The sequence below is a fragment of the Danio aesculapii genome, chromosome 22 (genome assembly GCF_903798145.1).
Source record: "Danio aesculapii chromosome 22, fDanAes4.1, whole genome shotgun sequence".
NCBI classification, from domain to species: domain Eukaryota; kingdom Metazoa; phylum Chordata; class Actinopteri; order Cypriniformes; family Danionidae; genus Danio; species Danio aesculapii.
In genome coordinates, this window is record NC_079456.1 from 20,106,077 (window position 1) to 20,132,048 (window position 25,972).

Consider the following 25,972-nt stretch of genomic DNA (forward strand, 5'->3'; position numbering starts at 1 on the left):
TGTGGCACCGAGCTCATCGCAGAGATAAATGGTGCACCTCTTGTCCCCTTTTTCTTGGAAAATATCAAAAGGAAAACAACAAACATTACCAAGAAAAGCAAAAACAACTGTAAACAGCATTGTCTCATCCAGGCTTTAAGAACAGCGCAGGGAGTGCCTGGCTCTCCCACTGCACATTTCACACAGCAGAATCAATACTCTTGATATATATTTCCGTACGCTTTGTGCTGAGAAAACCAGAACTTTAACATGATCTTTATAAAGCAAAAAACCCGCCCCACCCCGAAAACCCGCCCGCTTGACCACCCACCGACTACCCCTCATAGAATCTGAGAAATGTGCTGCTCTTCCCTAATATACAGATATCATATCTATAATAAGCTACTTTCCTTAGCATACAAACCATAGTTAAAGAATCATATTGTTAATATGAGTAGTACCTTTATAACACTTTAACCCCCAGAAGCTTTCCCACCCTTTTCCCCCCTTTTGAGCATGCTCATAGATCAAAGTTCGGCATGAAGATCTCTGAGGAACCAAACGTGAACGTGGACTGAATGAGAAGAACGCAAAAATGAAATGCTGGTGGTCTAGTTTCTTCAGAAATACCTGTAGTGCAAAATGTATCCTCCTTCGTTCCTCAAGCGCGCACACACACACACAAAAAAAAAGATGCAATTTGTATTAACGCCGTCGGTTCACCTTTCATTTTCTATGCCTTTCCAATCTCATTTTTTCTCTTTCAAGCTGTAATGATATCATCCTTCAAACTTATTAAACTTCAGGCACTAGTTGCCATTTTTAATTTGTATTACACTTGCTTTTACATGCAGGCCAAATTTAATTTGATTTTAATAATTCACATCTGGCATGGAGAGATTCTGCAAGGAAGGCCCCTGCAACATGAGGTTATTAGAGCGCCGATGCCCGAAGGCTGCATGTCTGTATATCACCACATTCAGATATGCCACCACAGGACAGGAGAGGCGAGATGAAATGGAGGGAGTTCAGCAGAAAAAGGCCATTATAACCTGTGAATCGAATGCGATCCATTTCGGCGGGACCTGAGGCTAAAAAAACGGCTGTGATATATATGGGCGACGTCGGAACTTGATTTCTGACGCCAGGCCAGATTAAACATTTAACATACCGATATATTTTTAGGTAAGACAAACAGGTCAAATAAATCCACAGCGGAAATCAAATGAGGTCGAAATATGTGCTTTTCTGTCCTACCTAGATTCTGGAGCTTTGTTTTATTCGCAGTTAGTTGTGTTTGTTTGTGAATTCGGAACTTGTTGCGCTTCTGTTTGCTATATTATCTTTCGTTTTGGTATTTCTATGAAGGCAGTGCGGAGTCAACGAGAGTACAGTAACGGCAGCATGGATGGAATGTCAAAATCTACGGAAAAGGCAAACGAGAACTTTAAATGCATAGGAATTTTTCAATAATACTGTCCTTTTAGTTGTTAAAGACCCCCTGAAATTGTTTAATGAGTACAGCATTGAGTCATTTCTATTTGAAATTGGGACATTTTATGTAATAGCCAATAGTCATTAGTCTAGACTAGACTAGTCATTAGTCACATCCACATTTTTATCAAAAATGTTCTACTTCAAATTGGTACGGATTAAATTTAATGTGATAAAAACAAAAACACATTGTGAAAATACAGCATTATAAACAAGTCGTTAAGACTATACATTTTGAAGATATTTTCAGTAAAAATATTTGCTTTGCACTCGGACAAGAGCTTGTAGTGGTCGGTATATTTGCCTTATTTTCCAATATCGCTTTAAACCACTTAAATTAGCATCAAAGCTAACAAACAATAGCTGCGTCCGAAATGGCACAATATACACTACTGCACTTTGTACTTATGCACTTGCACACTCAACAGCATAGTATATGAATGTAGTGCTATTCCAAATGGATCACTACCGTTTTTTTTATTAAGCAGAAATTCAAACTGTTTCCCAGATGACATTTGACGGTTGCCAAATTAGCAAATAAGTAACCACATTCACCATCGGGAGGCGCTATATTCACTCTTGTGGAGAATTTTCTCTGTAGGAGAAAAAAGCTCCACCCCTACAGCTACGTGAGCAAACCAGCGGCCGTTGAGTGTGTGAAACGGTTGAATAAGTGCATCATCCGGGTATTTAAAGAGCACTTATTCTTTTTAGAGTTTTCATTGTGAATGCACTACTTACACTATTTATACTACAAAATGGCGTAGAATAGTGCATAAGTATGCGATTTGGGACACACCTAATCATCAGATGTGTCAGCTAGCATTAGCCTTAGAGCTAACAAACAAAGTATGAGCCATATTATAATTTAGAAACAGCTAAATTTCAAGAAGAATTCACTATACAACAAAAAATATTTTGGTCTATTTTTTTAAACATTTCAAGAGTTCACACTTAGATATGATTGGCGTTAATAGCAAGTTTGGCATGCTCTCCCGGGAGAGAACCCTCAGCTCGGAGATAATTAAGCCCAAGGCTCCCGCCTGGTCAATAAGCATATAAAGTGAGTAAGGTAGGTCTCGAGAGCTCCCCTTAGAAAAGGGAGGAAAAGGAGGAGATGGGGTGGAAGGGGGGATTCTTCCAAAACAAAGATGAGGCAGTAAAATCTGTATATTTATTGTACGCTTTGATCAATCTGATTGGATTATTACTGATTACGGATGAGAAACTGGCCATGCTCAATCATATTATTAGCTCCCTTGTCAGCTAGCATTATCCTCAGATCTGACTTGCAAACTAAGTATCACACCAGTTTTTTAAGAGACATTTCGAGTTTTTTGTCCATTTCGAGACAAAAAATCCACTTTGTCCATTTCCAAAAGAATGTGTATGTCCAATCTCACAAGGAAACGTAACTATTTTACGAATTGTTAGTAAGTGGCTATTTTTTATAATTCATACAATTACAAACCCATAAACCGCACACCTAACCCTATCCCTCATTGGGGGATGAGCAAATCACATTAAAATGTACGTGAGATTGTACAAAATATGTGAATTAGCCACTAAATCAAAAAGTTACAATTGGCCTTTGTTTTTGTCAGCTAACATTAGCTTCAAAGCTAACACATAAGCCACAGTTTTGAAATAACCACTAGCATGATTGGACAAAACATTGTAGTCAGTGCTCATTTTGTCAACTATCATTAGCCTCATTGCAAACACAAATGTAACGCTGCAAAATGCCAATTTTGATTTCACGAGGTCTTTAAGATTCTTGTCAAGTGCTTCAGAGTTGTGTATATTTGCGACTTGTCTGAAAGCAACGTAACAGCTGCGGTTAAGTACACCATAATGTCAGACTGGGTGGCTTTTTTATTGATGGATCAGTTTGCTCCCACTGTAACCCCCCATGGCTGCTATTTGCAAGCTGTTGGTGAGCTCTTTACAGGCTGCTCATTAGACCTTTGCAGACAGTTAGCGTCAAGCTAATCCATATCCAGCCTGAGAAGTGTATTCTTAGAAATATGTGTTATTTGTGGATCGGGTGAGTCATGCCGTCTATATCTTAAACTCATTTATGAGCAAAATGAACTCTGAAAACATCAGCGTTGATTGATTGTGCAAGTTTTCCGAAGTTAAATTCGCTTATTATTTTGATGCTCCAAAGATGGTCCCTGTAAAATTCTGATGTGCTTGTAAGCGTTAAGAACAAGTCCTTTCAGGAGATTTGTTGTAAGCGTCTGCTTGGACGTTTCGTGGGTTGTGTTCAGGTTTAAGGCTTGGTTTATATACCAATGTGCTTTATCGGGTGATATTCAGCATTTGGCACTGACTGTTTGATGAGAAAGATGCATAAAATGAATGATATGAAAGATCTGCTGGTCCCTCGTAAAGGTATATTTGGGCGATACTTCACAAAACATGATCGTAGATCAACGCAAAAAAACAAAACATTTTCCATCATTGCCAAACTGTATAGTACAGCTGTTAATATTGCGGATAGTTGAAGCCACAAGTACTTATTCTGCTTGATAAGTAAAGCTTTCATCGGATAAATATGTTTAAGTGTTCGAACTTCGTTTCGCACATGCATATATAGTTATACTCAGCATTTGTTCTCTGGAATGTGGGACAGTTTAGCAAAAGAATAAATAAATAAATGACAATGGTTAATGGTCCGTTCCCTCACTTGTTTTTTTTTTTCTCTTCATGAATGAAAATGTCTGAACATGCTCCTAACAATCTCCAATCCACATATTCTACTCCACTAAAATAGTATAGCTTTTAAAATACTTTTTTTTTCTATTTTTAAATATTCTGAAACCCAGTAGCTATAAATGTAAAAGGAAAAGAAATCAAAGTCCCTTTCCTCTTCCGACCTGAAGCAAAAATGTATGCTTTTTTTTTTTTCTCTTTAAACGTATGTCGTTAGTAGTAGTTTGTAGTATTAGTATTGTTATTAATACCATATATTTCTGTTGAGGAATAAAAATGTTTGGTCCTTTGGTCCCTTTGGGGTGAAAGATTTATCAGTTTCACTGAGGGCATGGAAACCTCTGTGACCACAGAATGTCCTGCGTTTGCTGAAAGACGGTGACAGAAGAAAAGAGGGAAAGAGAAAGAAAGTCCACTAGCGGGACAAGAAGAGCTTCTTTTTTTCCACTGCATTTTTCCTTGGTCTTCAAGTTTAACCCTCATTTGTCCAGTGTAATAAAAGCCATAAGCGCCTCTTCTTTTAAATAGCATATGTGTGTATAATATGTATATAGAAATCGAAGTTGTTCTCGCTCGTGTTTTTTTTTTCTTTTTTCTTTTTTTCTTTTAGTTTGTTGCTTGACTGACGGTTCGAAGCTCAGCGAGAGACAGGACGTGTCGAGTTCTCTGTCTTTAGAGAGATCTTTCCTCTTGTCTTTCATGCCGTGCTGTGCCGAGTGTGGTTTTGTCCACTGGTGTCGGTTCACCCGCAACCCTCCTCTGTACTGAACGTCTTCGGAAAATAAATACTGATATGTCTTCAAAAAAATCCATTCTTGTTTGTTTTAAAAGAAAAAGTTAAATTCCTTTTGAATTCAAATCCTGTGAATCTCTTCAAATCCTGTGAAACAAAATTCCATTAGAAATAAAGTTAATTATACAAATATACTCAAGTACTATTATTAAAACAAAACAAAAAAAATACAAGAATTAACAATAACAATGAATAATAAAATAATGTATAATAATATAAAAGGTACTTTAAGGAATGTATATATATATATATATATATATATATATATATATATATATATATATATATATATATATATATATATATATATATATATATATATATACAACGGTTCTGTCTGGTTCTTGAATCTGATTGGCTGATAGCCGCGCAATATTTTGCAAATAACAGCACTCATCCAGCCTCTTAACTTTTCACCCTTGTATGTATTACTCTGCCCACATACAGCGACAAGCAGAGGACACTCTACAGTTTGACAAATATTGCTGCTGTTGGACAACATAATGTACTTTTGGTCAAGAATGTAGTTGTTTAGATTGCAACTATGCAGTGTATTTATAAGGATAGTGCCCATTTTTAAATATTTATAATTTCTGAGTGACAGCGCATTGGCGACCATTAGCCTGTCTTTGTGCAAAGACGGTTGATGTTGTCCATTACAACATCAACAACATTGTCCGTTACAAACTACAGCTGAGCAAATCATTATTAAACAGGTAAATGACTTTCTAAGTCGATCTCTCTCTTTTGTATGTTGCAGTGCTGTATTTATACTATATAGTAATATTGTGATCTCCCAATTGCAACAGAGAAATACTGTGAAATCTCTGTAGACTTATGGCATTTTATGACGTTTAGCCTAATAATCTTAAAATGTGAGCTAAATCACCTGTTTTGTCATCACTTTAGACATTACGCTAGAGAAATAATTTAAATACTAGCTCTAAAGTGACGTTAGTGAATGAGAAACAGTTTCTGCTGCTCTGACGGTCAGATGCAGATATGAAGGAATGAAAGTAGTTCCTCCCACAAAAGGGTTTTTAGACTCTCCATGCTTGATTTTCTATTTTCATATGCACGATCATATATGCCTTTGAACTGTTGTATAAACGCATTATCACACTCGTAGCTGTGCGATGTGGCAGTATATCGTCACTGGTGGGACACAACGCACACCTCCCACCAGTGCATATACAACCACATTGCACTGCTACAAGTGTCAGATATATATATATATATATATATATATATATATATATATATATATATATATATATATATATATATATATATATATACACACACACAATTGTTAATATTTTTAAAAATTAATATTAATAGAAAATATTAATAGTGATCTCACACACATTTTGGGAACAATTTCAACATTTCATAATAGTATTTAATAATTTAGATATTAAAAAAGTTATAATTTAAATGTTTAGATATTAAAAGTAAAGGTAAATTTGTATTTATGAAAATGAAAAATGTATAATATGGATTACATTAAAGAAACAAGTTGGTTTACAGTTACACACACAGAAAAAACAAACAAAAAAAAAAATTCAGGACATTGATCTGCTGCATCCATATTAATACCTGTGCTGTTGCTGAGAGCCCAGTGTGTGTTGGGCCCTGTCAGTATGGGCGGCTCGCATCCTTCGGCCGTTTTAACTGCACTTTCAACCTCTTCATGCCAATCTGAAAACCATTCATGGCCTGGATTGCAGCTTGTGCACTTGCAGGGTTATCAAAGCTCACAAAGCCTGCAAGAAATCACAAAAAGAGATATAAATCAAGTTGTTTGCAAACAAAAAATGAACACAGTCCATCCTATTACAAAAAAAGCATGTTTCCAACAAACCAAAAATGGCTCTTCAATGAACAAATCAGCTCGGAATATCCATATATATGGATAATGTATATGAACAAATATATTATTGTAAAGAAAATAATAATTTAAAAGAGAGATCTATGATGGGTGTATTCATTTTTGCTGAGCGCTATCTATCTATCTATCTATCTATCTATCGTCATATATATATAGGTGGTATAGAACAGGGACAAATTGCCCCAAAGGACCCAAAAAAGTGGGCCATCCTCAACACACAATCCACATTCATCCACAACAACCCCAACTTCCCACTCAAGCCTATCGGCTCCTAAAAGCCAGTGACCAAAAAGCCCCATTGAAGTGTGGATGCACTTTCGCTGGCATTACATCAGTAAACGCCCGTGAACCATGAAAAACAGCGGGAAGCTTTCGTCGGTCATCAGCCACCTGGGAACAAATTGGCCTAGGTGTCTAAAACAACCCTATTTCCAGGCTTGTATCTACAAGAAAAGAGGGTCCACGTGGAGGTGAAGTTGGGGATGAAGCCACAATGCTGCTTAATAGGGAATCTATGTATGTCAGTGCTCTCAGCCAAGTCCCATCGGTCCATCTCGAGCCGCGGCCCCCACCGCAGATTAATTACTCTACCGAGCGCCTGTTACCCAGACCTGACATTATGCAGTAAATGCATAGTGTATAAGTCAATACCGCAAATAGGTCCTACTTCACAAATTTATATCTTATTAACCTCCCCCAGGAGACGGGAGCTGCTATTAATTGTGGCTTGGGAAATGTCTCCCCCTGGAGCGGGAACAGATGTTGATCCATAATGGGCCTTTTTGCTTCACTTAGGACTTTTTTTCTGGCTCAGGGATTTTTAAAAGGCAGTTCCTCTCTGGTTTGTGGCTTGACATAGAATACAGTTTACATGGGGGAAAAGGACAGAGACTGATTACCAGACGATCTGGGATAGACTAAATGCACAAGTGTTGCTTAATTTACGTATACTGCCTAAGATTTAGCATGTTGTAATCAGAGCTTTTTTAATCTTGTCCACCTTTTTAATCAGAAAAACAACAAATATAACAATTAAATTAACGTCAGCAAGTAAAACACACTCGTAGAAAGCACACACACATTTGGAATGATGCAAATGAGTTTTTATTTAGATATGTTCATTTTGCATTTATAAAAATAGAATTTATGCTTGTTTAACACTTTTATTTTTTATTGTTTTTTCCTCTTCTGAATACTGCTAAAAGTAAAAGATTTGAGCACATGAACTATATTTAGAATTTTAGTAAACATTACATTAGTTCAGAATGGATTATACACCAGATTAATGCACATTTTGACCTGATGCAAATGTACCCACAACAGATAAATTTAACCCTTCTTCTTAATTTTCCATGTTTCCATCCAGTTTTTAGCGTCTTATTTGCTTGGTTTTCGCAGTTACAATTGTTAATCATTGAATCACTGTGCTCACCTGTGTCTTGTTTGGTTCTGCATCTAGCATTTGTATTTAAGGGTGTGTTTACAAAACAGCAATGTACTAAAAACTAAAGAGAGAACTAAACTCGTGGATGACAATAGACTGCCAAGATGCATGCACATGATGTCACAATTTTCCCTAAATCACATTTAAAGGAACAGTATCGATTTCAAAAGTGTTTTGTTTCAGTCTCTCCAAATGACAATTAAGAGCCGAAATTGATTATTTGGTTTATAAATAATGTTACATTTAATTACATCCTGATGCAACATAATTTTCAGAAATATGTTAAATACACACACACATATACATCTTTATCTATACATTTCAGTAAAAAGATGCGTACAAAAATGCATGACTATTGACCCCTATTCTTCGCGTACGAATCTCTTTGGCTCAAGACTTCCGGTCTCATTCACTTCCATTTATATTTAGACGCTAAAAACAGCTTGTTATGCTGCTTGATGTTGCAAACTGATATTTTCTTATTATATTATTCTGCTTTGTCTGTATAGTCATAGACACACTTGTTTGTAGAGAAAGTAGTTTGACCGTTTCCTGCCATTTATTATTCCTAGTAATATCTCTCATAGGCAACTAAATCGGAAGTTGTAAAACAATCGCAAAAATGAACGCACTTACACATTTTGGAACATGGTCAATTGGCAGATAGAAATGAATAATGATTTCGCTTTTACCGAAACACTTGCTCTGGTTGGTGGCTCTGTCCATGAAGACCTTTGAGGAGATGACTGTACCAAATGGAAGGAACATCTGCATAAGCTCATTGTCACCAAACTCTTGTGGTAGATGATAGATGAAGAGGTTACAGCCCTCTGGTCCTGCAAAACAAAAACATTTTTACTCACTCAGGAGTCTCCATTCAAAACAAGTCAGAAAGACAACAGATACAGAAAAACTGTATTAACAAGCATGATTTCACGAGGAAACATAATTATTTCATGTTTCGTCAGTACAATTCGTACGCTAACTTGAACAAATGCGTAAAAAGTTATGTCATATAAAAATGTAAGCTTTTAAAAAGGAGGCATGGCATTCAACCCCACCCCTAAACCCAACTGTCATAAGGGGATACGCAAATCATGTTACATCGTATGAATGAGATCATACGAATTCATACGAAATAGCCGCTAAATCAAAAATCTACAAATTGCTGCGAGATAGCGTTATATTAACCTATACGTAAATGACATTCATGTTCATGCTTTTTTTTTTATAACATCATCCTTAAAATACTGTCAAGTTGTTATGCTAATGCTAAAATAGCACATGCATTTTTGAAATACGAAGCCCTACATTTACAATACAAATGTTATCGATTAAAACATTAATATAAGATGCAGATCCTGATTATTTTAGCTATATTAACTATTCTGTTATAACAATGCAAACACTATTAACCTTTATGCAAAAAAAAAATAAATGTAAAGTCTCTCACCCTCACCTTCTCTCTGCTGCTGCTGCTGAATGACTTGTGGTGGCTGTGGCAAGCTTTGGCCAATAGGGGTCAGTGTGGTAGCTGGGTAGATGGCTGAACGCACAAAGAAAGAGAAATGTGTGTGAATACACGGGCTGGATTTATGCGATACAGCACAGAACAAGGCTACGAGAAAGAGAAGAGAATGAGAGAGAGAGAAATGGACGGATGGTTGGTCAAACACAACTACCCATTTTAAGTAAGCAGCACAATAAATAAGTAAATAAATAAATGAATAAAGAAATTCACATACTGTATAAATACAAGGGATGTTCTCTGATATCTGATAGATCTGCATTTTAGGGGGACAAATTCAAAGAGAATCAAACACCATTTTCAACAAAACAAACCTCTGTTCTCATAAAATGTACAAAAAGTCAGGATAGGCCTAAAGATTTGCTATACATTTGTAGATGTGCTTATTTGTTGCTATGTGGTTCTTACCTTTATACACCGGGGTTTGTTACGGTCAAAGTAAACAATCTAAGATGCATTTATTTGCTACTTTAGAGATGGTTGTATTGCAGTAAGCAATATTTAATAGTCACACTGATTTATGAGTTGACAAATCATATTAGATGAATTTTACTGTTTTTGGGAAAAAAATTGATCTGTTGGGGACCAGTTTTAGGCCTATGAAGACCAATCAGGTTCCTCATAGGATTCGAAAATGCCAAATCGGACAATATTTGGCCAATTTTGCATTCTGCCTGTCTCGTGTTTGGCTATATAACCTTTTTATAAAATAACAAATTATAAAGAGCAATAATATGTAACCACAATGTAGTCCAAACCTGTCTGGAACTACTTGAGTTTTTTTTTTTTCATCCTGCACTGTTCATCAAAAACAACATTTATCTTAAATGCTATGAAAACAAATACAGTGAACATAACCAGACTATACTATAATTATTGTGAAATAAAGGGTTATGAATCTCACCCCAACTGCAAAATGGTGATATCTTCGTGATTTTCTAACGTGCAAATTTCTTCCAAAATTACAAAAGTTTTGTCCAATAAGACAAAAGCATGTTTGTTGTTGCATCAAAAAAAAAGACCCGTTTTCATGTGTTTATATGTCTCTTTACACCATGGAAAACCTATGTTTACTTTCAGACAGATAAATAAGATCACATTACAGTAGTTATTTTGACAAATTTTCATATCTAAAATAAAGCTCTAAGTAACAATGTTTTTATTTGAAATTTGGGAAGAAATTATATCAGACCTATTACAATTTAATATTAGCGGTGGTGCTAACCAAGAGTATGAAGTCTCAAAGAAAACCTTTTAATATAAAACACTTCAAGGGCAGGCTACATCTGCCAGATCGGCAACTGAATATTTTCCTGCTCATGCAAAAATAAATTGACTATGGTATGAACCATTATAGGGCGGTCAAATGTATATATATATATATATATATATATATATATATATATATATATATATATATATATATATATTAAAACGGCATGTGCCGGTTTAAGTTTCTGATGTTACGATAACCTTGGATAAAAATTTTATCGTATCACGGTATTGTTTCTGCTGTAAAATAATTTCTTTTAAAATGCCTTAGTAAAAAACAACAACTTTTCCCCACATTTAACACAATATATTACATTTAAGGACACATTTATAATATTTTGGAACAGTAAACATGTCAGGCCTGCTATCTTCATTAGCTTCAAACACACAGAAAAAAGCTAAAAAAAAAAAAAAAACTCTACACATACCTTAGAAATGGTATAACAAAACATTTTTGCGGTTTTAATACCTTGACTTTTCCAAACTGCTGTAAACCTTGAAACCGGTTATCGTCTCATGCCTAATATATATATATATATATTTTATCTTTGCCAAGATGACAGTAAATACTATTTTACTAGATATTTTTCAAGACACGTCTGTACAGCTTAAAGTGACATTTAAAGGCTTAAGTAGGTTATTAAGGTTAACTAGGCAGGTTAGGGTAATTAAGCAAGTCATTGTATAACGATGGTTTGTTCTGTAGACAGTGGGAAAAAAAATTGCTTAAAAGGGCTAATAATTTTGACCTTAAAATGTTTATTAAAAAAAATTTAAACTGATTTTATTCTAGCTGAAATAAAACAAATAAGACTTTCTGTAGAAGAAAAAATATTATCAGAAATACTGTGAAAATGTTCTTGCTCTGTTAAACATCATTTGGGAGATATTTAAAAAAGAAAAAAATCAAAGGGGGGGCTAATAATTCTGACTTCAACTGTAAATATAAATATATATATATATATATATATATATATATATATATATATATATATATATATATATATATATATATATATATATATATATATATATATATATATATAAAATTACACACAAATTGTCCTGATGTCCTTTATGGTATTAACCAACCCACAACACAGAGATAATGTGTGCTACTGATGGAATGGTGTTCTTGAGTAGTGGCTGCAGTCTACATGGAAACGCAGTATCAGGCGACTAAAACCAAAACTTCCATAAAACTCCATCCAGGGTGACGATTTTCAGAAACTCCAGGTACAGTGTGGCCATGTGGCCACTAGGGCTGTGCGATTTGGGGAAAATATCCTCCAGGTACAGTGTGGCCATGTGGCCACTAGGGCTGTGCGATTTGGGGAGAATAACTTATTGTGATTTTTTTTGACAGATATTGTAATTTCGATTTGATTTGTGATTTAATTTTGCAGTCAAGATTCAGCTCAATAAGCTTCTTACTGCTAAAATGCTTTATTAGTTCCTTTAAAAAAGGAACTGAAAATATATTAACTTACTTAAACATGTATTAAATATTCATAAATAAAACACTCATTTTTCTATAGAGCCAGCAGTAAACACAAATAAAATGACCTTACTTTCTGTAAACAAGTTGAACTCAAATTAGGGAGATAATGTAGCTTATTATACAAACTAAAAATAATAATAATTTAAAAAAAATACAGAACACTCTGGAAACTAACATGGCTGAAACAACTGAAATTGTTCTTTGCTGTTGCTTGCTACTAGATTGCGTGTCACTGGCAATACTTCCAGTTGACTTTTTAGGGAGACACTCATCACTCAATTGCGCTCACTCAATTGCTAGTAAGACCATCACACACAGAATTCAAATTGTGATTGCAATTCGATTAATCGCACAGCCCTAGTGGCCACTAAAACTGGAGTTCTTGCCACATGACGTCAACATGCATGCTGTTTTCCCCTTTCAGATTGGCCAACACAGCTGGGTTAACACCAAATGCGGAAGATGCGATTGAGGCAAAATTTGTACATTCACCCCGCAGTCGTCCAGTCAAACACATTTGCATTGTTGTTTATGTAATATACTTACATAAACGGAAATTACAAATACTTATTTCCACGTCTGGTGTAAACCTAGCATAAAAGGCTTTTATCACCACCTGTTGGCTTGCCGTGCCCTCACATGCATCACAGTGCATTCTTGCTCATGTACTTGTAGGCATGACCAAGCTATCGCAGGTTTGGTGTTGCAAAATCCAGTGATTCAGGTACTCACAATTTTCTTAGAACAATCATACCTCATGTTTAGATCACAGTACGGCTTGCTTGAAACCTCACATGAGGTGGTACTAAAAAAGTACCAGATATTAAGGATGTAATGCAGCAGAAAAGCCTCTAAAAGTAAGCTGTACCATACAATTCAGTGGAACATTAATAACTGAGGTAGCTCACCTGTATATTGCTGCACCCCGGTGAAGGCCTGCTGTAGGGTGTCGGCAGCCGTGGGGCTTTGGGTGGAGTACGGGGGCAGACCATTGGTGTACACGGCCTCCACTGCAGGGTGACCGTTGGGCTGGTGAGGGATGCTGGTAAAGCCGTTGACGATAGGAGTGACGATGCTGGGAACGGCTGATGTGGTGATGTTGGCAGGCGGTGAGCTGAGTCCTGCTGAGCCAGAGAAACAAACACACACTGTAGGTCAGACGCTGATACGGTTTACAAACAATGAATCATGTTAAGTTCATATTAAGACATACAATAGTTAAATACACAGTTTAAGACACTGTGGATGTTGGATGAGTTTTTTTGATGTGATAAATGACAGTAGCTGCGTCCCAAATGGCACACTATACAATAGCCGCGTTTCCACTATCGCGCCTAAAGCGAGCGAGCCAGGGCGAGCCAAGGCCAGTCGCGTTTCCACTATCACTTCCGGGGCGTAATCGGGCCAAAGCGGGGCTTCCTTGGGGCCAGCGTCCGGCCTTTTTCGGCCCACCTTGGGCCAAGGAGGGCCAGCTGGGGCTTCGGGGCGGGGTTACATACAAAGGCGGAGTTTTCCTGTCAGGTAAAGAGGAGACAAGATGCTTTCTTCGCTTACATTTGTTTTGCTATCGCGCTTGATCAACTCACTAAGAAGAAGAAAAAAGTAAATGCCGCACTCGAATGTCCTTATCCAGGGATCGCTGTCTGGCCTTACACCAACAGACCACAAACAGTAAAAAAGCAATCGCTTCGGTGTTCTCCATCTTCCAGCTCTCGTAGTGATGCCAGGTTGTGTTTGTGGTTATAATTTGAGTTTTTTGTTCCCGCTGAAGTGGGCGGGTTGTGTGACGGGTTGTGTGACGTTTGATTCGGGGGACGTTCTGGGGGCGGTGTTTGCGTGACGCGCTGCGAGCATCTAACCCGACAGTGGAAACGCGACATGATTTCGGCCTCATTTCTCAACCTCCCGGGCTACTGGCCCGGCCTGGCCCGATTAAAGCCCTGGCTCGCACTGGCCCGATAGTGGAAATGCGGCTACTATGCGCTTATGCACTATGTACCTATGCACTTACTCAACAGCATAGTATATGAATGGAGTGTCGTCCCAAATAGAGCACTAATGTTTTTTTACTAAGCGGAAGTTCAAACCGTTTCCCTGATGATGTTTGACGGTTGCCAAATTAGTGAAATAAATGACCAAACTACCAAATAATACCTGCCATGAGTATAACCGCATTCACCATCAGGAGGCGCTATAATCACTCTTGTAGGAGAACTTTCACAATCCAAAATCACTAAATCAACATCTGTGTCCGAAAGCTCCGCCCCTTCCATTACGTGAGCAAAGCTGCGGCCGTTGAGTGTGTGAAGTTTCCAACATTCCACACTTTAACGGTTCAATAAGTGCATCATCTGGGTATTTTTAGAGTTTTCAGCATGAATGCACTACTTACACTATTTATACTACAAAATGGCATAGAATACTGCACAAGTATGAAATTTGGGACGCACCTTGTGTTCTCTTTTAGCTGGCTTTGAGGCTAGTGGTGCTATGGTGTTAAGCTGCCTTTCCACTGCACACGACAAGCGACAGACTGGTAGTTATTAATTTACAATAGAAATGCGTGGAGTTTCCGATCATCTCTGTTTACACAAAATTCCGATCCTATTAGGGCTGTGTATACATTGAAATATTTGAACTCCTGCGACCAGACCGTATGCAACCGGCTGACAGAATGCGATATATTCCAGTGTTGTCCAAGCAGGTCTGTGCGCACAAGATGAGAAATAGTACTTTTTTCGTTATTTTTTGAGTCAGAAAAAAGTCAATATTATAATAAAACATTTCTATTCATAAATGAGTAATAAAAAATATGATTTTGTATGTTGTCTCCACATTCCCTCCAACATTTTTAGCGGTCTATGAGTTTCTAGTATTCATTCGTTCATTCAACCATGGTGAATGCACGAAGAATAAAGGCTCTTGCTTTTGCACTCCTTTATTTCGGACACTGCAAAAATCAGCTTCCCTCTCATGGTGCACGACAAAACTGACAATTCTGGTCGACTGCCACAAGGGGGCGTATTCCGACTGTCGTGTCTGAATGTCGTGTGCAGTGGAAAGGCGGCTTTAATCGCTGACAAAATCCCAATTTTAACACACGTTCACACACAAACACAAAATGTACTGCACGTTTCATTCAGTCACTGTTGACATTTCATTATATTTTTTACACAAGGCTAACTTTACTGCTAGCTAAGATTTACAAATTATTAATGTTTCATTTAGGTTTGGAAAACATTTTGTTATACTTCCATATTGTTATGTTTAAGTCTTTACACTACAATACCGTTTAATAAAATGTTTCCATCCACCTATTTTTATGCGCATTTTGGATATGGATATGTGCATAAAACAGTTGATGGAAACACCAAGATGCACATTTTGAAAATGCACATGAAAAACATATGCACATAATTGAGTAGGATAAACTTTTTATTCAATAAAAAAGATGCGTATAAACTATGATGGAAACACTTTTACCGAACAAATTTCAGTATGCACATTAAAAAAGGTCATGTGATTTTTGTTATAAGAGATCATGCGATGATAAAAATGTGTGTGAATGAACAAACTAGCCGGCTGATCGCATTGTAAAACATCTGAGATGTTGTTGTGGTCATTGTAAAATGCCGTAACTATTTCAGTATTAGTGTTATTATATTATTAATTACCGCCAGAACTGTTAAGGGCATCTGTGTTCTGCGTCTGACGTCTTCAAACGCCACAACGTATTCATTACGTGTCGGCGTTGTCTTCTGAGGTGCAAGTCGTTTATTAAATTAGGAAAAGATACACGCAGCTTCTCCTACCACTTCAAATTAAATTTTTCATTTCATATGGCGCCAGTTAATCAGTAAGTGACGATTATGTTCTCTTTGACTCGTTGGATGGAAACGCTGCTTTATTTGTACGTCTTTTATTCCAGTTTTGCAGCTACATTTAATTAACATTATCGGATGGAAACATAGCTAATGACAATTTGAAAAAGTAGCTTAATTTTTGGCACTGAGTCAATAATTGATGTTAACATATAAGTTTTCTATGGCAATGACATTAATTTACATCACAGATGTCAAATCCAGTTCCTGGAGGGCCACCGTCTACACAGTTTAGTTCCGGCCGTAATTAAACATACCTGATTCAACTAACTAAGTGCTTCAGTTATGTTTGAAACCTACAGGTAAGTGTGTTGAAGCAGGGATGAAACTAAACAGTGCAGAGCTGCGGCCCTCCAGGATCTGGATTTGACACCTTTGATTTACATGTTTATATTGTTTTTAGCACCAAGTTTTTTATGCTAATTAGGGTACTGAATTAGTAAAACTGCTATGTTAAAAATGGAGCATATATACCCATAAACTTATTACTTAATAATTGAATAATTAATTATTCAAATAATAAAATGCATATAAGCACTTTAATTATCATGTGAAAATGACATTAAAATGTAATACATAAAACTGTAGATGAATTTGCACATTGCTAATTTACATAAACAGTGTCAATCATTCTGTTGTCTGTTAATGACCCAATCATAGTTACAACAAATGCTTCAGCACATACCGAATAAACATTTCGCAACAGCCTGCGACAGAATGGTTTAATAGACACCTTGCTAGCATGTGTTTGATCCCAAGCATTGAGTGTTTCTGAACCCCGGCTGTGCATCAGTACAAACGACAAAACGCTTCCCATAGGATGCCATTTCAATCTGTACTCGTGAACAATGCTGGACATGGAGATAGACGGTCGTCATGGAAACCCCCAGCATGCTTCAATTATAGTGTGACCAAAGACCCTATAGAAAAGTCTTTATAGAAATATAAGCAAGCTGATGGCTTGCTTACAGCATGATGGCTGAAATGAACATTTTATTGATTTAGTGGAAACAATAATGTTTTTTTATGCCTAATTTTTTGGCTTTCTATTGGTGGCATGTCTTAATTACAATGTGTTAAAGTACATTAGAAATCCTTTAAATGGCCTGGTTTTGAGGGTTAAAATAGATGGTTTGAATGGTTTTTTAACGGCACCTGTGTTTAGATTTAAGATAAGTCTTTTGCGTCTTCAGAATGTGTGTGTAAAGTTACAGCTCAAAACACCCATCAGATTATTTATTAGACCTTTCAGAATATTGAATTTTTTGCTCTGGACACAATGTAGCTGTTTTAGTTGCCTCTGCCTTTAATGCTAGTTCTACCCGCACACTGTTCCCACGTGCCTGTCAGAATGTGCCTCAATCTCCGCCTCGGCTGCGTCAGATAAACAGCACAGTGACACACATGAAGGAAGCAGATCTCACATAACTACAGTAAGAACTTTCCCAATGATTATTTGATGTATTTGTTGTGGAGTTAATTCAAGTATTTCTGCAACAATGAGTCACGCGCAGTGTCGTAAAAAAAATTCACGCACACATAGACACGCGCGCATTTAATTTGCACTGTTTTTGCATGGCAAATGTGACAGGATACACGTTAATATCCACTTCTGTATCTGTATTCTGATATCTGTTATGTTAATGCACAAAATAAATCTGATGTAACGTCCACAAACCGGGATTGAAGCATCTTCTTTTATAATTGTACTGACATGCGGCTGTGGTGATAAATTATAGCGATTTTACCGTCTTTAACTTATTTATTACAAACATGCACTGTTTTAATAACGTTTTAAACTTGTAAAACTCATTCTTGCTCACATTTGATGATGATCACAGAGAGCTGAACAGATCTTTTAATCCCAGTTGCTTTGCACACGTTCTGTCTTGTTGATATGATTATACACTCCTACGTCACGTTGTGGTCGGCCTCAAAATGGGAGGGATTTGGATCCTATTTTAATGTCAGGAAATGTTAAAAAAGAGACTTGTTGTGTTTCTATCACCCTAATATGACTGTGGATACACTATACCTACACACATTTCTGTCCAAACAGCTTACAAAACATGATTGTCATCATTGGAGATTTTACAGTGATAATAACCATAAAAACTTAGTGATGGTTTCTACTGACTAGTTTTTTTTCCCACTAGGGAAAGTCTTGAATAGAAACTAAAGGTTCCCAAAACTGTATTCAAGCTTCCCACTGCATTGACCTGTGGGAATTCCAGTGAGGTCTTTACTCTCATTTGTGCCATTTCCTGTTCCTAAGCTTTTTTGCGATTGTTTGCTTCCCACACGGCACATTGATAAATTAGATGACGCCTCTGCTCCATTCTTCCCGGAGCCCAGGAGACCGGGTTTGTTCTGGGATGTCCGACAGGCAGCTTCAGCTGGGCCTACCACACGTGCGGGGCCGAGCGGCAGCTTCGTGCTGCTATAATATTGCGAATCTATCATTGTGATGTGACAGTTTGGAAAAAAGCTGAGCGCTGACAGGACGATCCAGCCCGCAGGAAGTTTTAGGAAACAGACTGAGCTCGTGGAAGCTCAGATCATGTTCTGGTTGAGGCTTCAGCAGGCATCAAAAAAAGCTAGTAAGACAAGACAGATGATATGACTCAGGGTACACAATGGAGTTAGCACAGGAAAAAAAAGTTGGTAGTTGAGCACAGATCAGTGCATGGCTTTTTCTATTTTCTCTGTTAGACGGAGCTCTCTGAACGTTTGAGTGATTTACACAGTTTTGGGAATGATATGACAATCTAAAAACACAGATATCGAATATAAAACTTTTTTTAAAGTGTGTCTTGCGTTCAGTGTGAATTGCCCCAAATGTTTGGACCTAAAACTCCCCCCAAAAGACAAAAATGCTGGAATCATAAGTCATTGTTGACATTTCATTATACTACTATATATTTTCAATATATATCTTACAATACAGTATCTTTTTTATTTAACAGTTTTTAAATCAGAGTGACACGGTGGCTCAGTGGTTAGCACTGTCACGTCACAGCAAGTAGGATGCTGGTTTGAGTCCCGGCAGGGCAAGTTGGCATTTCTGTGCGGAGTTTGCATGTTCTCTCCGTGTTCGTGTGGGTTTCGTCCTGGTGCTCCGGTTTCCCCCACAGTTCGAAGACTTGCGCTATAGATAAAATTGAATAAACTAAATTGGTTGTAGTGTGTGAATGTGAAAGTGTATGGGTGTTTCCCAGTACTGGGTTGCAGCTGGAAGGGCATGCGATGCGTAATATGTATGCTGGAATAATTGGTAGTTCATTCTGCTGTGGTGACCCCTGATAAATAAGGGACTAAGGGAATTAGCATACTGCTAAGCTACCTTTCATATACAGTTCAGGTAGGTGCAGCCATTTGAACCTTATAGGGTCGAGTCCTCCAGTCTCGTTCACTTTCAGTAATTTTGGGTGGCAAAAAAATGCTTGTTATGCTGCTTAATGTTGCAAATGATATTTTGTAATTATGTTATTTTTTTATTTTTATGTATAGTCATAAGCACGCAAGTAGTTTGACCATTTTCTGACATTTGTTACTCATTTCTCACATAGGCAACTGAATTGAAAGTTCTAAAACAATCACAGAAACAAGCTTAAAGCTGCGGTCACACTGGGCTTTGCATGTGCGAAATTCGTACAGCGCTGCGAAAAGGGGCGGAATTAAACAAGATGATTAGACATTAAAAAAAAATGAGCGATTGCTCCATGTCTTAAATTTCTGTCCAGAGAGTTCATGTTTTGATCATCGATTGGTCTCACGCAGTCAAGTAATGCGATTTCGCAGGTCAGAGTTCACCAAGCTTGAACTTTGCACCGCAGCGACATGCGAAACTCGACGCATGACCTTGCGTTTCCGGTCTGATGCATTCACGTGCGTATGAATGGAAGTCTATGGGAGGAAAAGCTCAGTGTGACCGCAGCTTAATTCCATTAATAAAGTCAATAATTAGAGATTAATGATAGCATGTTGCTAAGCGAACAATGATATCTTTGAACTTTGGATTTAGCTGTTACATTTTTGATGCTAAGTCAGTAGAGATTAATGTTAGCATAGGCTATTATTAAGCTAACATCGCGATTTATAATGTGTAAATGGCATAGAAGTTTTATTTATACATCAAAATTCATTTGTAGATGCATTTGCACACCGCCATACATACATTGCTGCTAATCGGAATAATAACAATGCAAATTTGATATATAATGATTTTTTTATGTATATTGGTACTAAAACAGTAGATTTTAGCATACTGTTAAGCTAGCAATAGTACTTTGAAGTAAAATGAATTGCTTTGCTACATGTTGGTATAAGTAGGGATTAATGACAGCAGGCTGCTAAGCTAACAAATACAATTTGTCAGCAAAATTTGTGGAAAAATTTGTGGAAAAGCTAGGTTGCTGCCGAAATTGGTGTTAGTGAGGCCAGCAGGAGGTGTTCAACCTGTGGTCTGTGTGGGCCCTAACGCCCCAGTATAGTGAAGAGGACACTATACTGCTCAGTGAGCGCCGTCTTTCAGATGAGACGTTAAACCACGGTCGTGAGTCTCTGTGGTTGTTGAAAATCCCAAGATGTCCTTCGAAAAAGAGTAGGGGTTTAACCCCGGCATCCTGGCCAAATCTGCCCTCCGGCCTCTGTCCATCATGGCCTCCTAACTATCCCCATATCATAATTGGCTTCATTACTCTGTCTCCTCTACACCAATCAGCTTGTGTGTGGTCTGCCATCGCGTCATCCAGGTGGATGCTGCACACTGGTGGTGGATGAGGAGAATTCCCTCATTGTGTAAAGAGCTTTGAGTGTACAGAAAAGCACTATATATATTTTAGGAATTATTATTATTATTATTATTATTATTAATTTAAAATATATTTAACAGTTTCAACGTAAAATTTGGGGCTAAATCAGTATAGATTAAAGTTAGCATGCTGCTAAGCTAACAATGACAATTTGAAGTAGATTTGCCTCTTTTTTCTTTCTGTACTGAATGAAATTATACATTCTCCAATTAAATGTGTTTATAAATTTCATTTAGGCTCTAGGGATGTTGACAACATTCTTACAACATCACTATTCTGGAATTTCATTCATGTAACCTTTGGAAAAAAGCTTTCTGAAAGCAGTGTTGGGCCATTTTTCCTTCAATTTAATTACATTTTTTGCACTGATTCCATAAAACGACATACAACATGCAGTTTACATATCAAGGGATCAATAGACGATTGTTAGTGCAGATCCAAGTGCACACTGTATCAACCTTCCCTTTGCGGTTCTGTATAGTCCATATCACAGCAGTTTGTTCCAGATGGAGCACATTTTGGCATCCAATTCCAAAAGTCCAGAATGAATCCATCTGTTATTAAATAAATCTTTTATCTGTCAGCCCCGTTAGTATGTTGAGCACTATGAGATGTCGCATATTCGGCAAATACTGTTATTTCATGTTAGGGAAGTGTAATTGGATTTACATTACTGCAATCTGCCCTCGTGCATCATGCTGATTTGCACCCGATGGTGACTACAATGAGGAACAGCTTACCATATGCACCAAAAGGATTTATTATGCAAATTATAGACTGAAATCAACAAGGAGTGCTGGAACCGTATCGGTTAACACTGCAGCCAAACCACAATAACTAACTCCCATTACATCCATATTTTTAATACTCAGGATGGCTTATGGTTATTTACACCTGTGTTTTTTAATAGAGCTTTGCTCTGGTAGAAGGTAACGCAACAAGATTTAATGCTGGTCCACCTATGTACAGCTATATGTGTGTTATGGCACTTTTATGAAATTATTATGTTCTACTTCATCATCCATCTGTGATTGTACAACATAGTTTATGCTTAATGGAAAGGAATTGTGTTTAATACAGCATCATGTCGTTTCAAACCTGTTTGTATCTCATTATTAAGGTTATATTTGGAGCTTTTTAGTTATGTGAATATATGTGGAAGAAATACTGAAACAAAATGAAGACATTTTGCTTTGATAATTTTGTTATCATATGTTTGATTTTGTCTGGAAATATATGAAATATTATATCTGTTTACAATTCGTATTTGCATTATATGAATACGCTTTCCTATTTATGAAATATACGGTTTAAATAACCCTATGGTTATTCTATTATGTCTCATATTATGTTTATAATATCTGTATATTTAATATGAATGTGCAGAAAGCTTATATTGTTATTTTTATATATACAATGTGTTGTTATAATAATCATATGTTTATCAGATTATACCTGATTAAATGTGGCTATATCAATTATATAAAAATAAAGGTCCCAGTTTATAATTAGTGCCTACTGGTACACTACTTACATCAAAATATTAATACAATGTGTTCATAATGTATTGCAGAACCCTTCTGGTGCTATTGAGGTAGGATTTATGGAAAGGTTTGGTGGTTTGGGTATGTTTAAGTGTGTTTAGGTGGAAGGGATGGTCAACATTGTAATTATAAATGTAATTACATAAATTAATTACAAATGTATTAACATGCAGGTATAAATATAATGTAAAAACATGTATTTACACAATAAGTAAATTGTAATGAATGATTAGTTTCAGTGTACATACATATTGGTTAAGGCAACTTAATATAAAGTGGGACCAAACTAAAAAATTGTAAAGCAAAAAAATCAGACATTTACCAGAATGTTCAAGCTGCTCTTTTAACATATTTATAACCTCAAATATTACGTTGAGTATATTATGATTGCATTTTCAATGTATGGCATTACATTAACAAAGCTACTAAATATACTTTGTTTGAACATTAATATGGGTCGCTCTCAGAAATGTAACAAATTCGGCAGGAAAATATTTACTACCTCCCAGCATCCCATAAAACACAACCGCTGCCTACGGACACCACTGCATCCATTTTAGGATGATTTTCAGTGTTTATCAAAATCACTATAAATATGAGACCAGCTATCATAACCCAGCCCCTTCAGTTAATAACAGATAAACGATTCCAAATGATCTATTACCGCCATTTTCGGTGAGCTATCTCCACTCCGGTGCAGCTCCGGGCCTCTAAACATGCATTTCAGATCCTTCACCGAGCAACACAAGCATAAACATCCTGACTTTTACAACCGGTGGCTTCCTAAAAAGAGAAAAACAGCATCTCTGAGGGCCACCAGCCCGCGCAGCTGCTCCTCTCCAAACGCTTTCGGCCCTTTCCAGCGAGCACAATCTCTATTTGGAGCCCCCGCGAGACCGCGAAACAAAGTCAATGGGTTTTATGACCCCGAAGGCACACAAGGTGAACTCAAGCGTCGCCATCGTGTTCGCGAATACTGCACCTGACACCTCATTAACTTTAAACACAACAGAAACATCCGACATATGTTTAACCAAAGAGCAGCCTCTCATCAGTCTGTGACACGTCTCCATTTAAACCAAGAAAAAACCCATCAAGCGGCGAACTTCAGGGCAGAGACGAATAACGCGACCAGTTTCGAGCCATTTAATCGCGCCACTGACGATTAGACTGTCATGCTGTTTTTTAAAGCTGAAGAGCTCACACCTGCTGAACATTACTCTTATATGTGTATACAAAAAAAAAAAAAAAAAAAGAGAAACGTTGAGATAAACATCACCATGCATCCTCTAATAGAGGGCGCCATCTGGCTGAACGTGTTCGCACCATCGCGCTTAAGTGCTTTACATCTGGTAATAGAGCGGTCGCGCTATTGTTTTCAATTTTTCGGTCGCTCGTCTAAACGGGATGTCAACACGCTTCCTCTGGAGGACGACTAGTGGGTTTATAGGTTAGCACAGATACTGAAGATGCACATATGTTTAGTGGAAATGTTGCGCTAATGATGTTGCAGATCCTCCAGGTTGCATATGCAGGTCTTTTGCTGTTTTGTTTGGATGAAGTTTCAGAAAAATAATGTTTTTGGGGGGCATCATGAACATAAACATGGCATTCTTTGTTTGGACTGTGTAAATAACATGTCAGGTCTGTAGCCATGCAGCCTGGTAAAAGGGGTGGTTGTTTTTTCTCAAAAGGGGACCTTTTTGCAATTATACGCCTCTTTTCTATTTAATTATAAAAGGTAAGTACTGCATTTTAGTGCAATTGTAAGCACTATTCTGAATTAGCTTATCAGATGGTCATTATAACCACACTTTCTGACTATTTTAGCCAAAATAGTATTGAAATAATTTTTAATATGGGCCACTTTTGGAGCTTCACATGTTTTTGTTGGTCAATTTTTTTTTGCTTCAAGAATAAGGTCCAAGATTTGGAATAAAAGTTATTTATAAAATGTTTTTCTCTATTTAAAAACAAAACACTAGTGAAAGATGACTTCACTTACATCAGACTGTATGTATTCTTTTCTGCACAGCTGGATGTTTGACTCATAAAAAGTAACTGTTAGCATTGGCCAAAACTGATTAGCAGAAGTCACACCGAAGTGACAGCCAACAGAGAATTCTACTTGGTCTTAAAGCCTTTTTCGATGGGTTATTTTCACCATGATGGCATAGCAGTCAAAATAGGACAAATGAGTTCATGCATGGGACAAATTCTGGACCTTTGTCTGAGAGGGGTCTGTCTTCTGAACCACCCAAACCACCCCTGGCTACGGGCCTGCATGTATATGAAAATAGTAATAATTCAGTACTATGGTACAGTAAATGCAAAGTAGTTTTATGTACTATAAAGTTTGAAATAATAATAATGCATTACCAGGGTGTAATAAAAAAGGTAAATAAGCAATTAATCTAAAATTAATAATAATAATAAATAATAAATAATATTAAATATGGTGGTAAAAGAAAAATGATGCATGTTCAAATTTATTACAGCATCTCGTAAATCACTCGACAATCTATTTAGTTTCAATTTATATTTATGTAAGATTGATTTAGATAATGCTTACACCACTCTAATAATGTGAGAGTATGTGATTGGCCAGAGACAGAAAAGAAGTAAAGACAACTAACCTATATTTAAGTATACAGATATCTGTTTTCCATGACTTTTCCCAAAACTTTGTGGGTTTTTCTGTTTTTCCAAAACTTTTCCAGGCCTGGAAAATGCCATGTCAAAATTCCATGACTTTTCCAGATTTTCTATGACCGTATGAACCCTGACAGTATAACTGTACAAAAATATGAAAATGTATATGTGACACAATCGAAACTCTTCCCAGTGCATTTTAGAAATAAGAATTTATATGTTTGACTGATATCACATTTTAAAAAAGTGCTAAACAACACAACAACACATTAATTTGTTATTTTCTTTGATTAATACGTTATTTATTGAAAATATACATATTTTTTTAAACTTAAAAAAAAATTCTTATCAGGCCTTCTGTCATTTTAAGCAAAATATCGCAGCGAAATCTGATCTTGAAAATGAAGATTATGAAATTCACAGCATGTAAAAATGGTTCATTGTGGCCCACATCACAAAAA

General features: G+C 36.8%; 1 protein-coding gene across 8 annotated transcripts in view; it reads right to left on the bottom strand.

The window, feature by feature from the left end:
* Positions 1 to 312: 312 nt before the first annotated feature.
* celf5a (cugbp, Elav-like family member 5a) overlaps positions 313 to 25,972 on the bottom strand; it is a 388,064-nt gene continuing 362,404 nt past the window's right edge. For 3 of the 8 annotated variants that reach the window (XM_056447712.1, XM_056447710.1, XM_056447708.1), the window contains exons 8-12: positions 13,529 to 13,741; positions 9,773 to 9,865; positions 9,012 to 9,155; positions 6,584 to 6,750; positions 313 to 5,071 (exon numbers count right to left, since the gene is read on the bottom strand). In XM_056447712.1, the coding sequence (XP_056303687.1) occupies positions 6,623 to 6,750; positions 9,012 to 9,155; positions 9,773 to 9,865; positions 13,529 to 13,741 (578 nt within the window). In that variant the 3' untranslated portion in view covers positions 313 to 5,071; positions 6,584 to 6,622. Of the gene's footprint in view, positions 5,072 to 6,583; positions 6,751 to 9,011; positions 9,156 to 9,772; positions 9,866 to 13,528; positions 13,745 to 25,972 lie in introns of all 8 variants that reach the window. The other 5 variants (XM_056447706.1, XM_056447707.1, XM_056447711.1 and 2 more) reach the window with 3 other exon arrangements.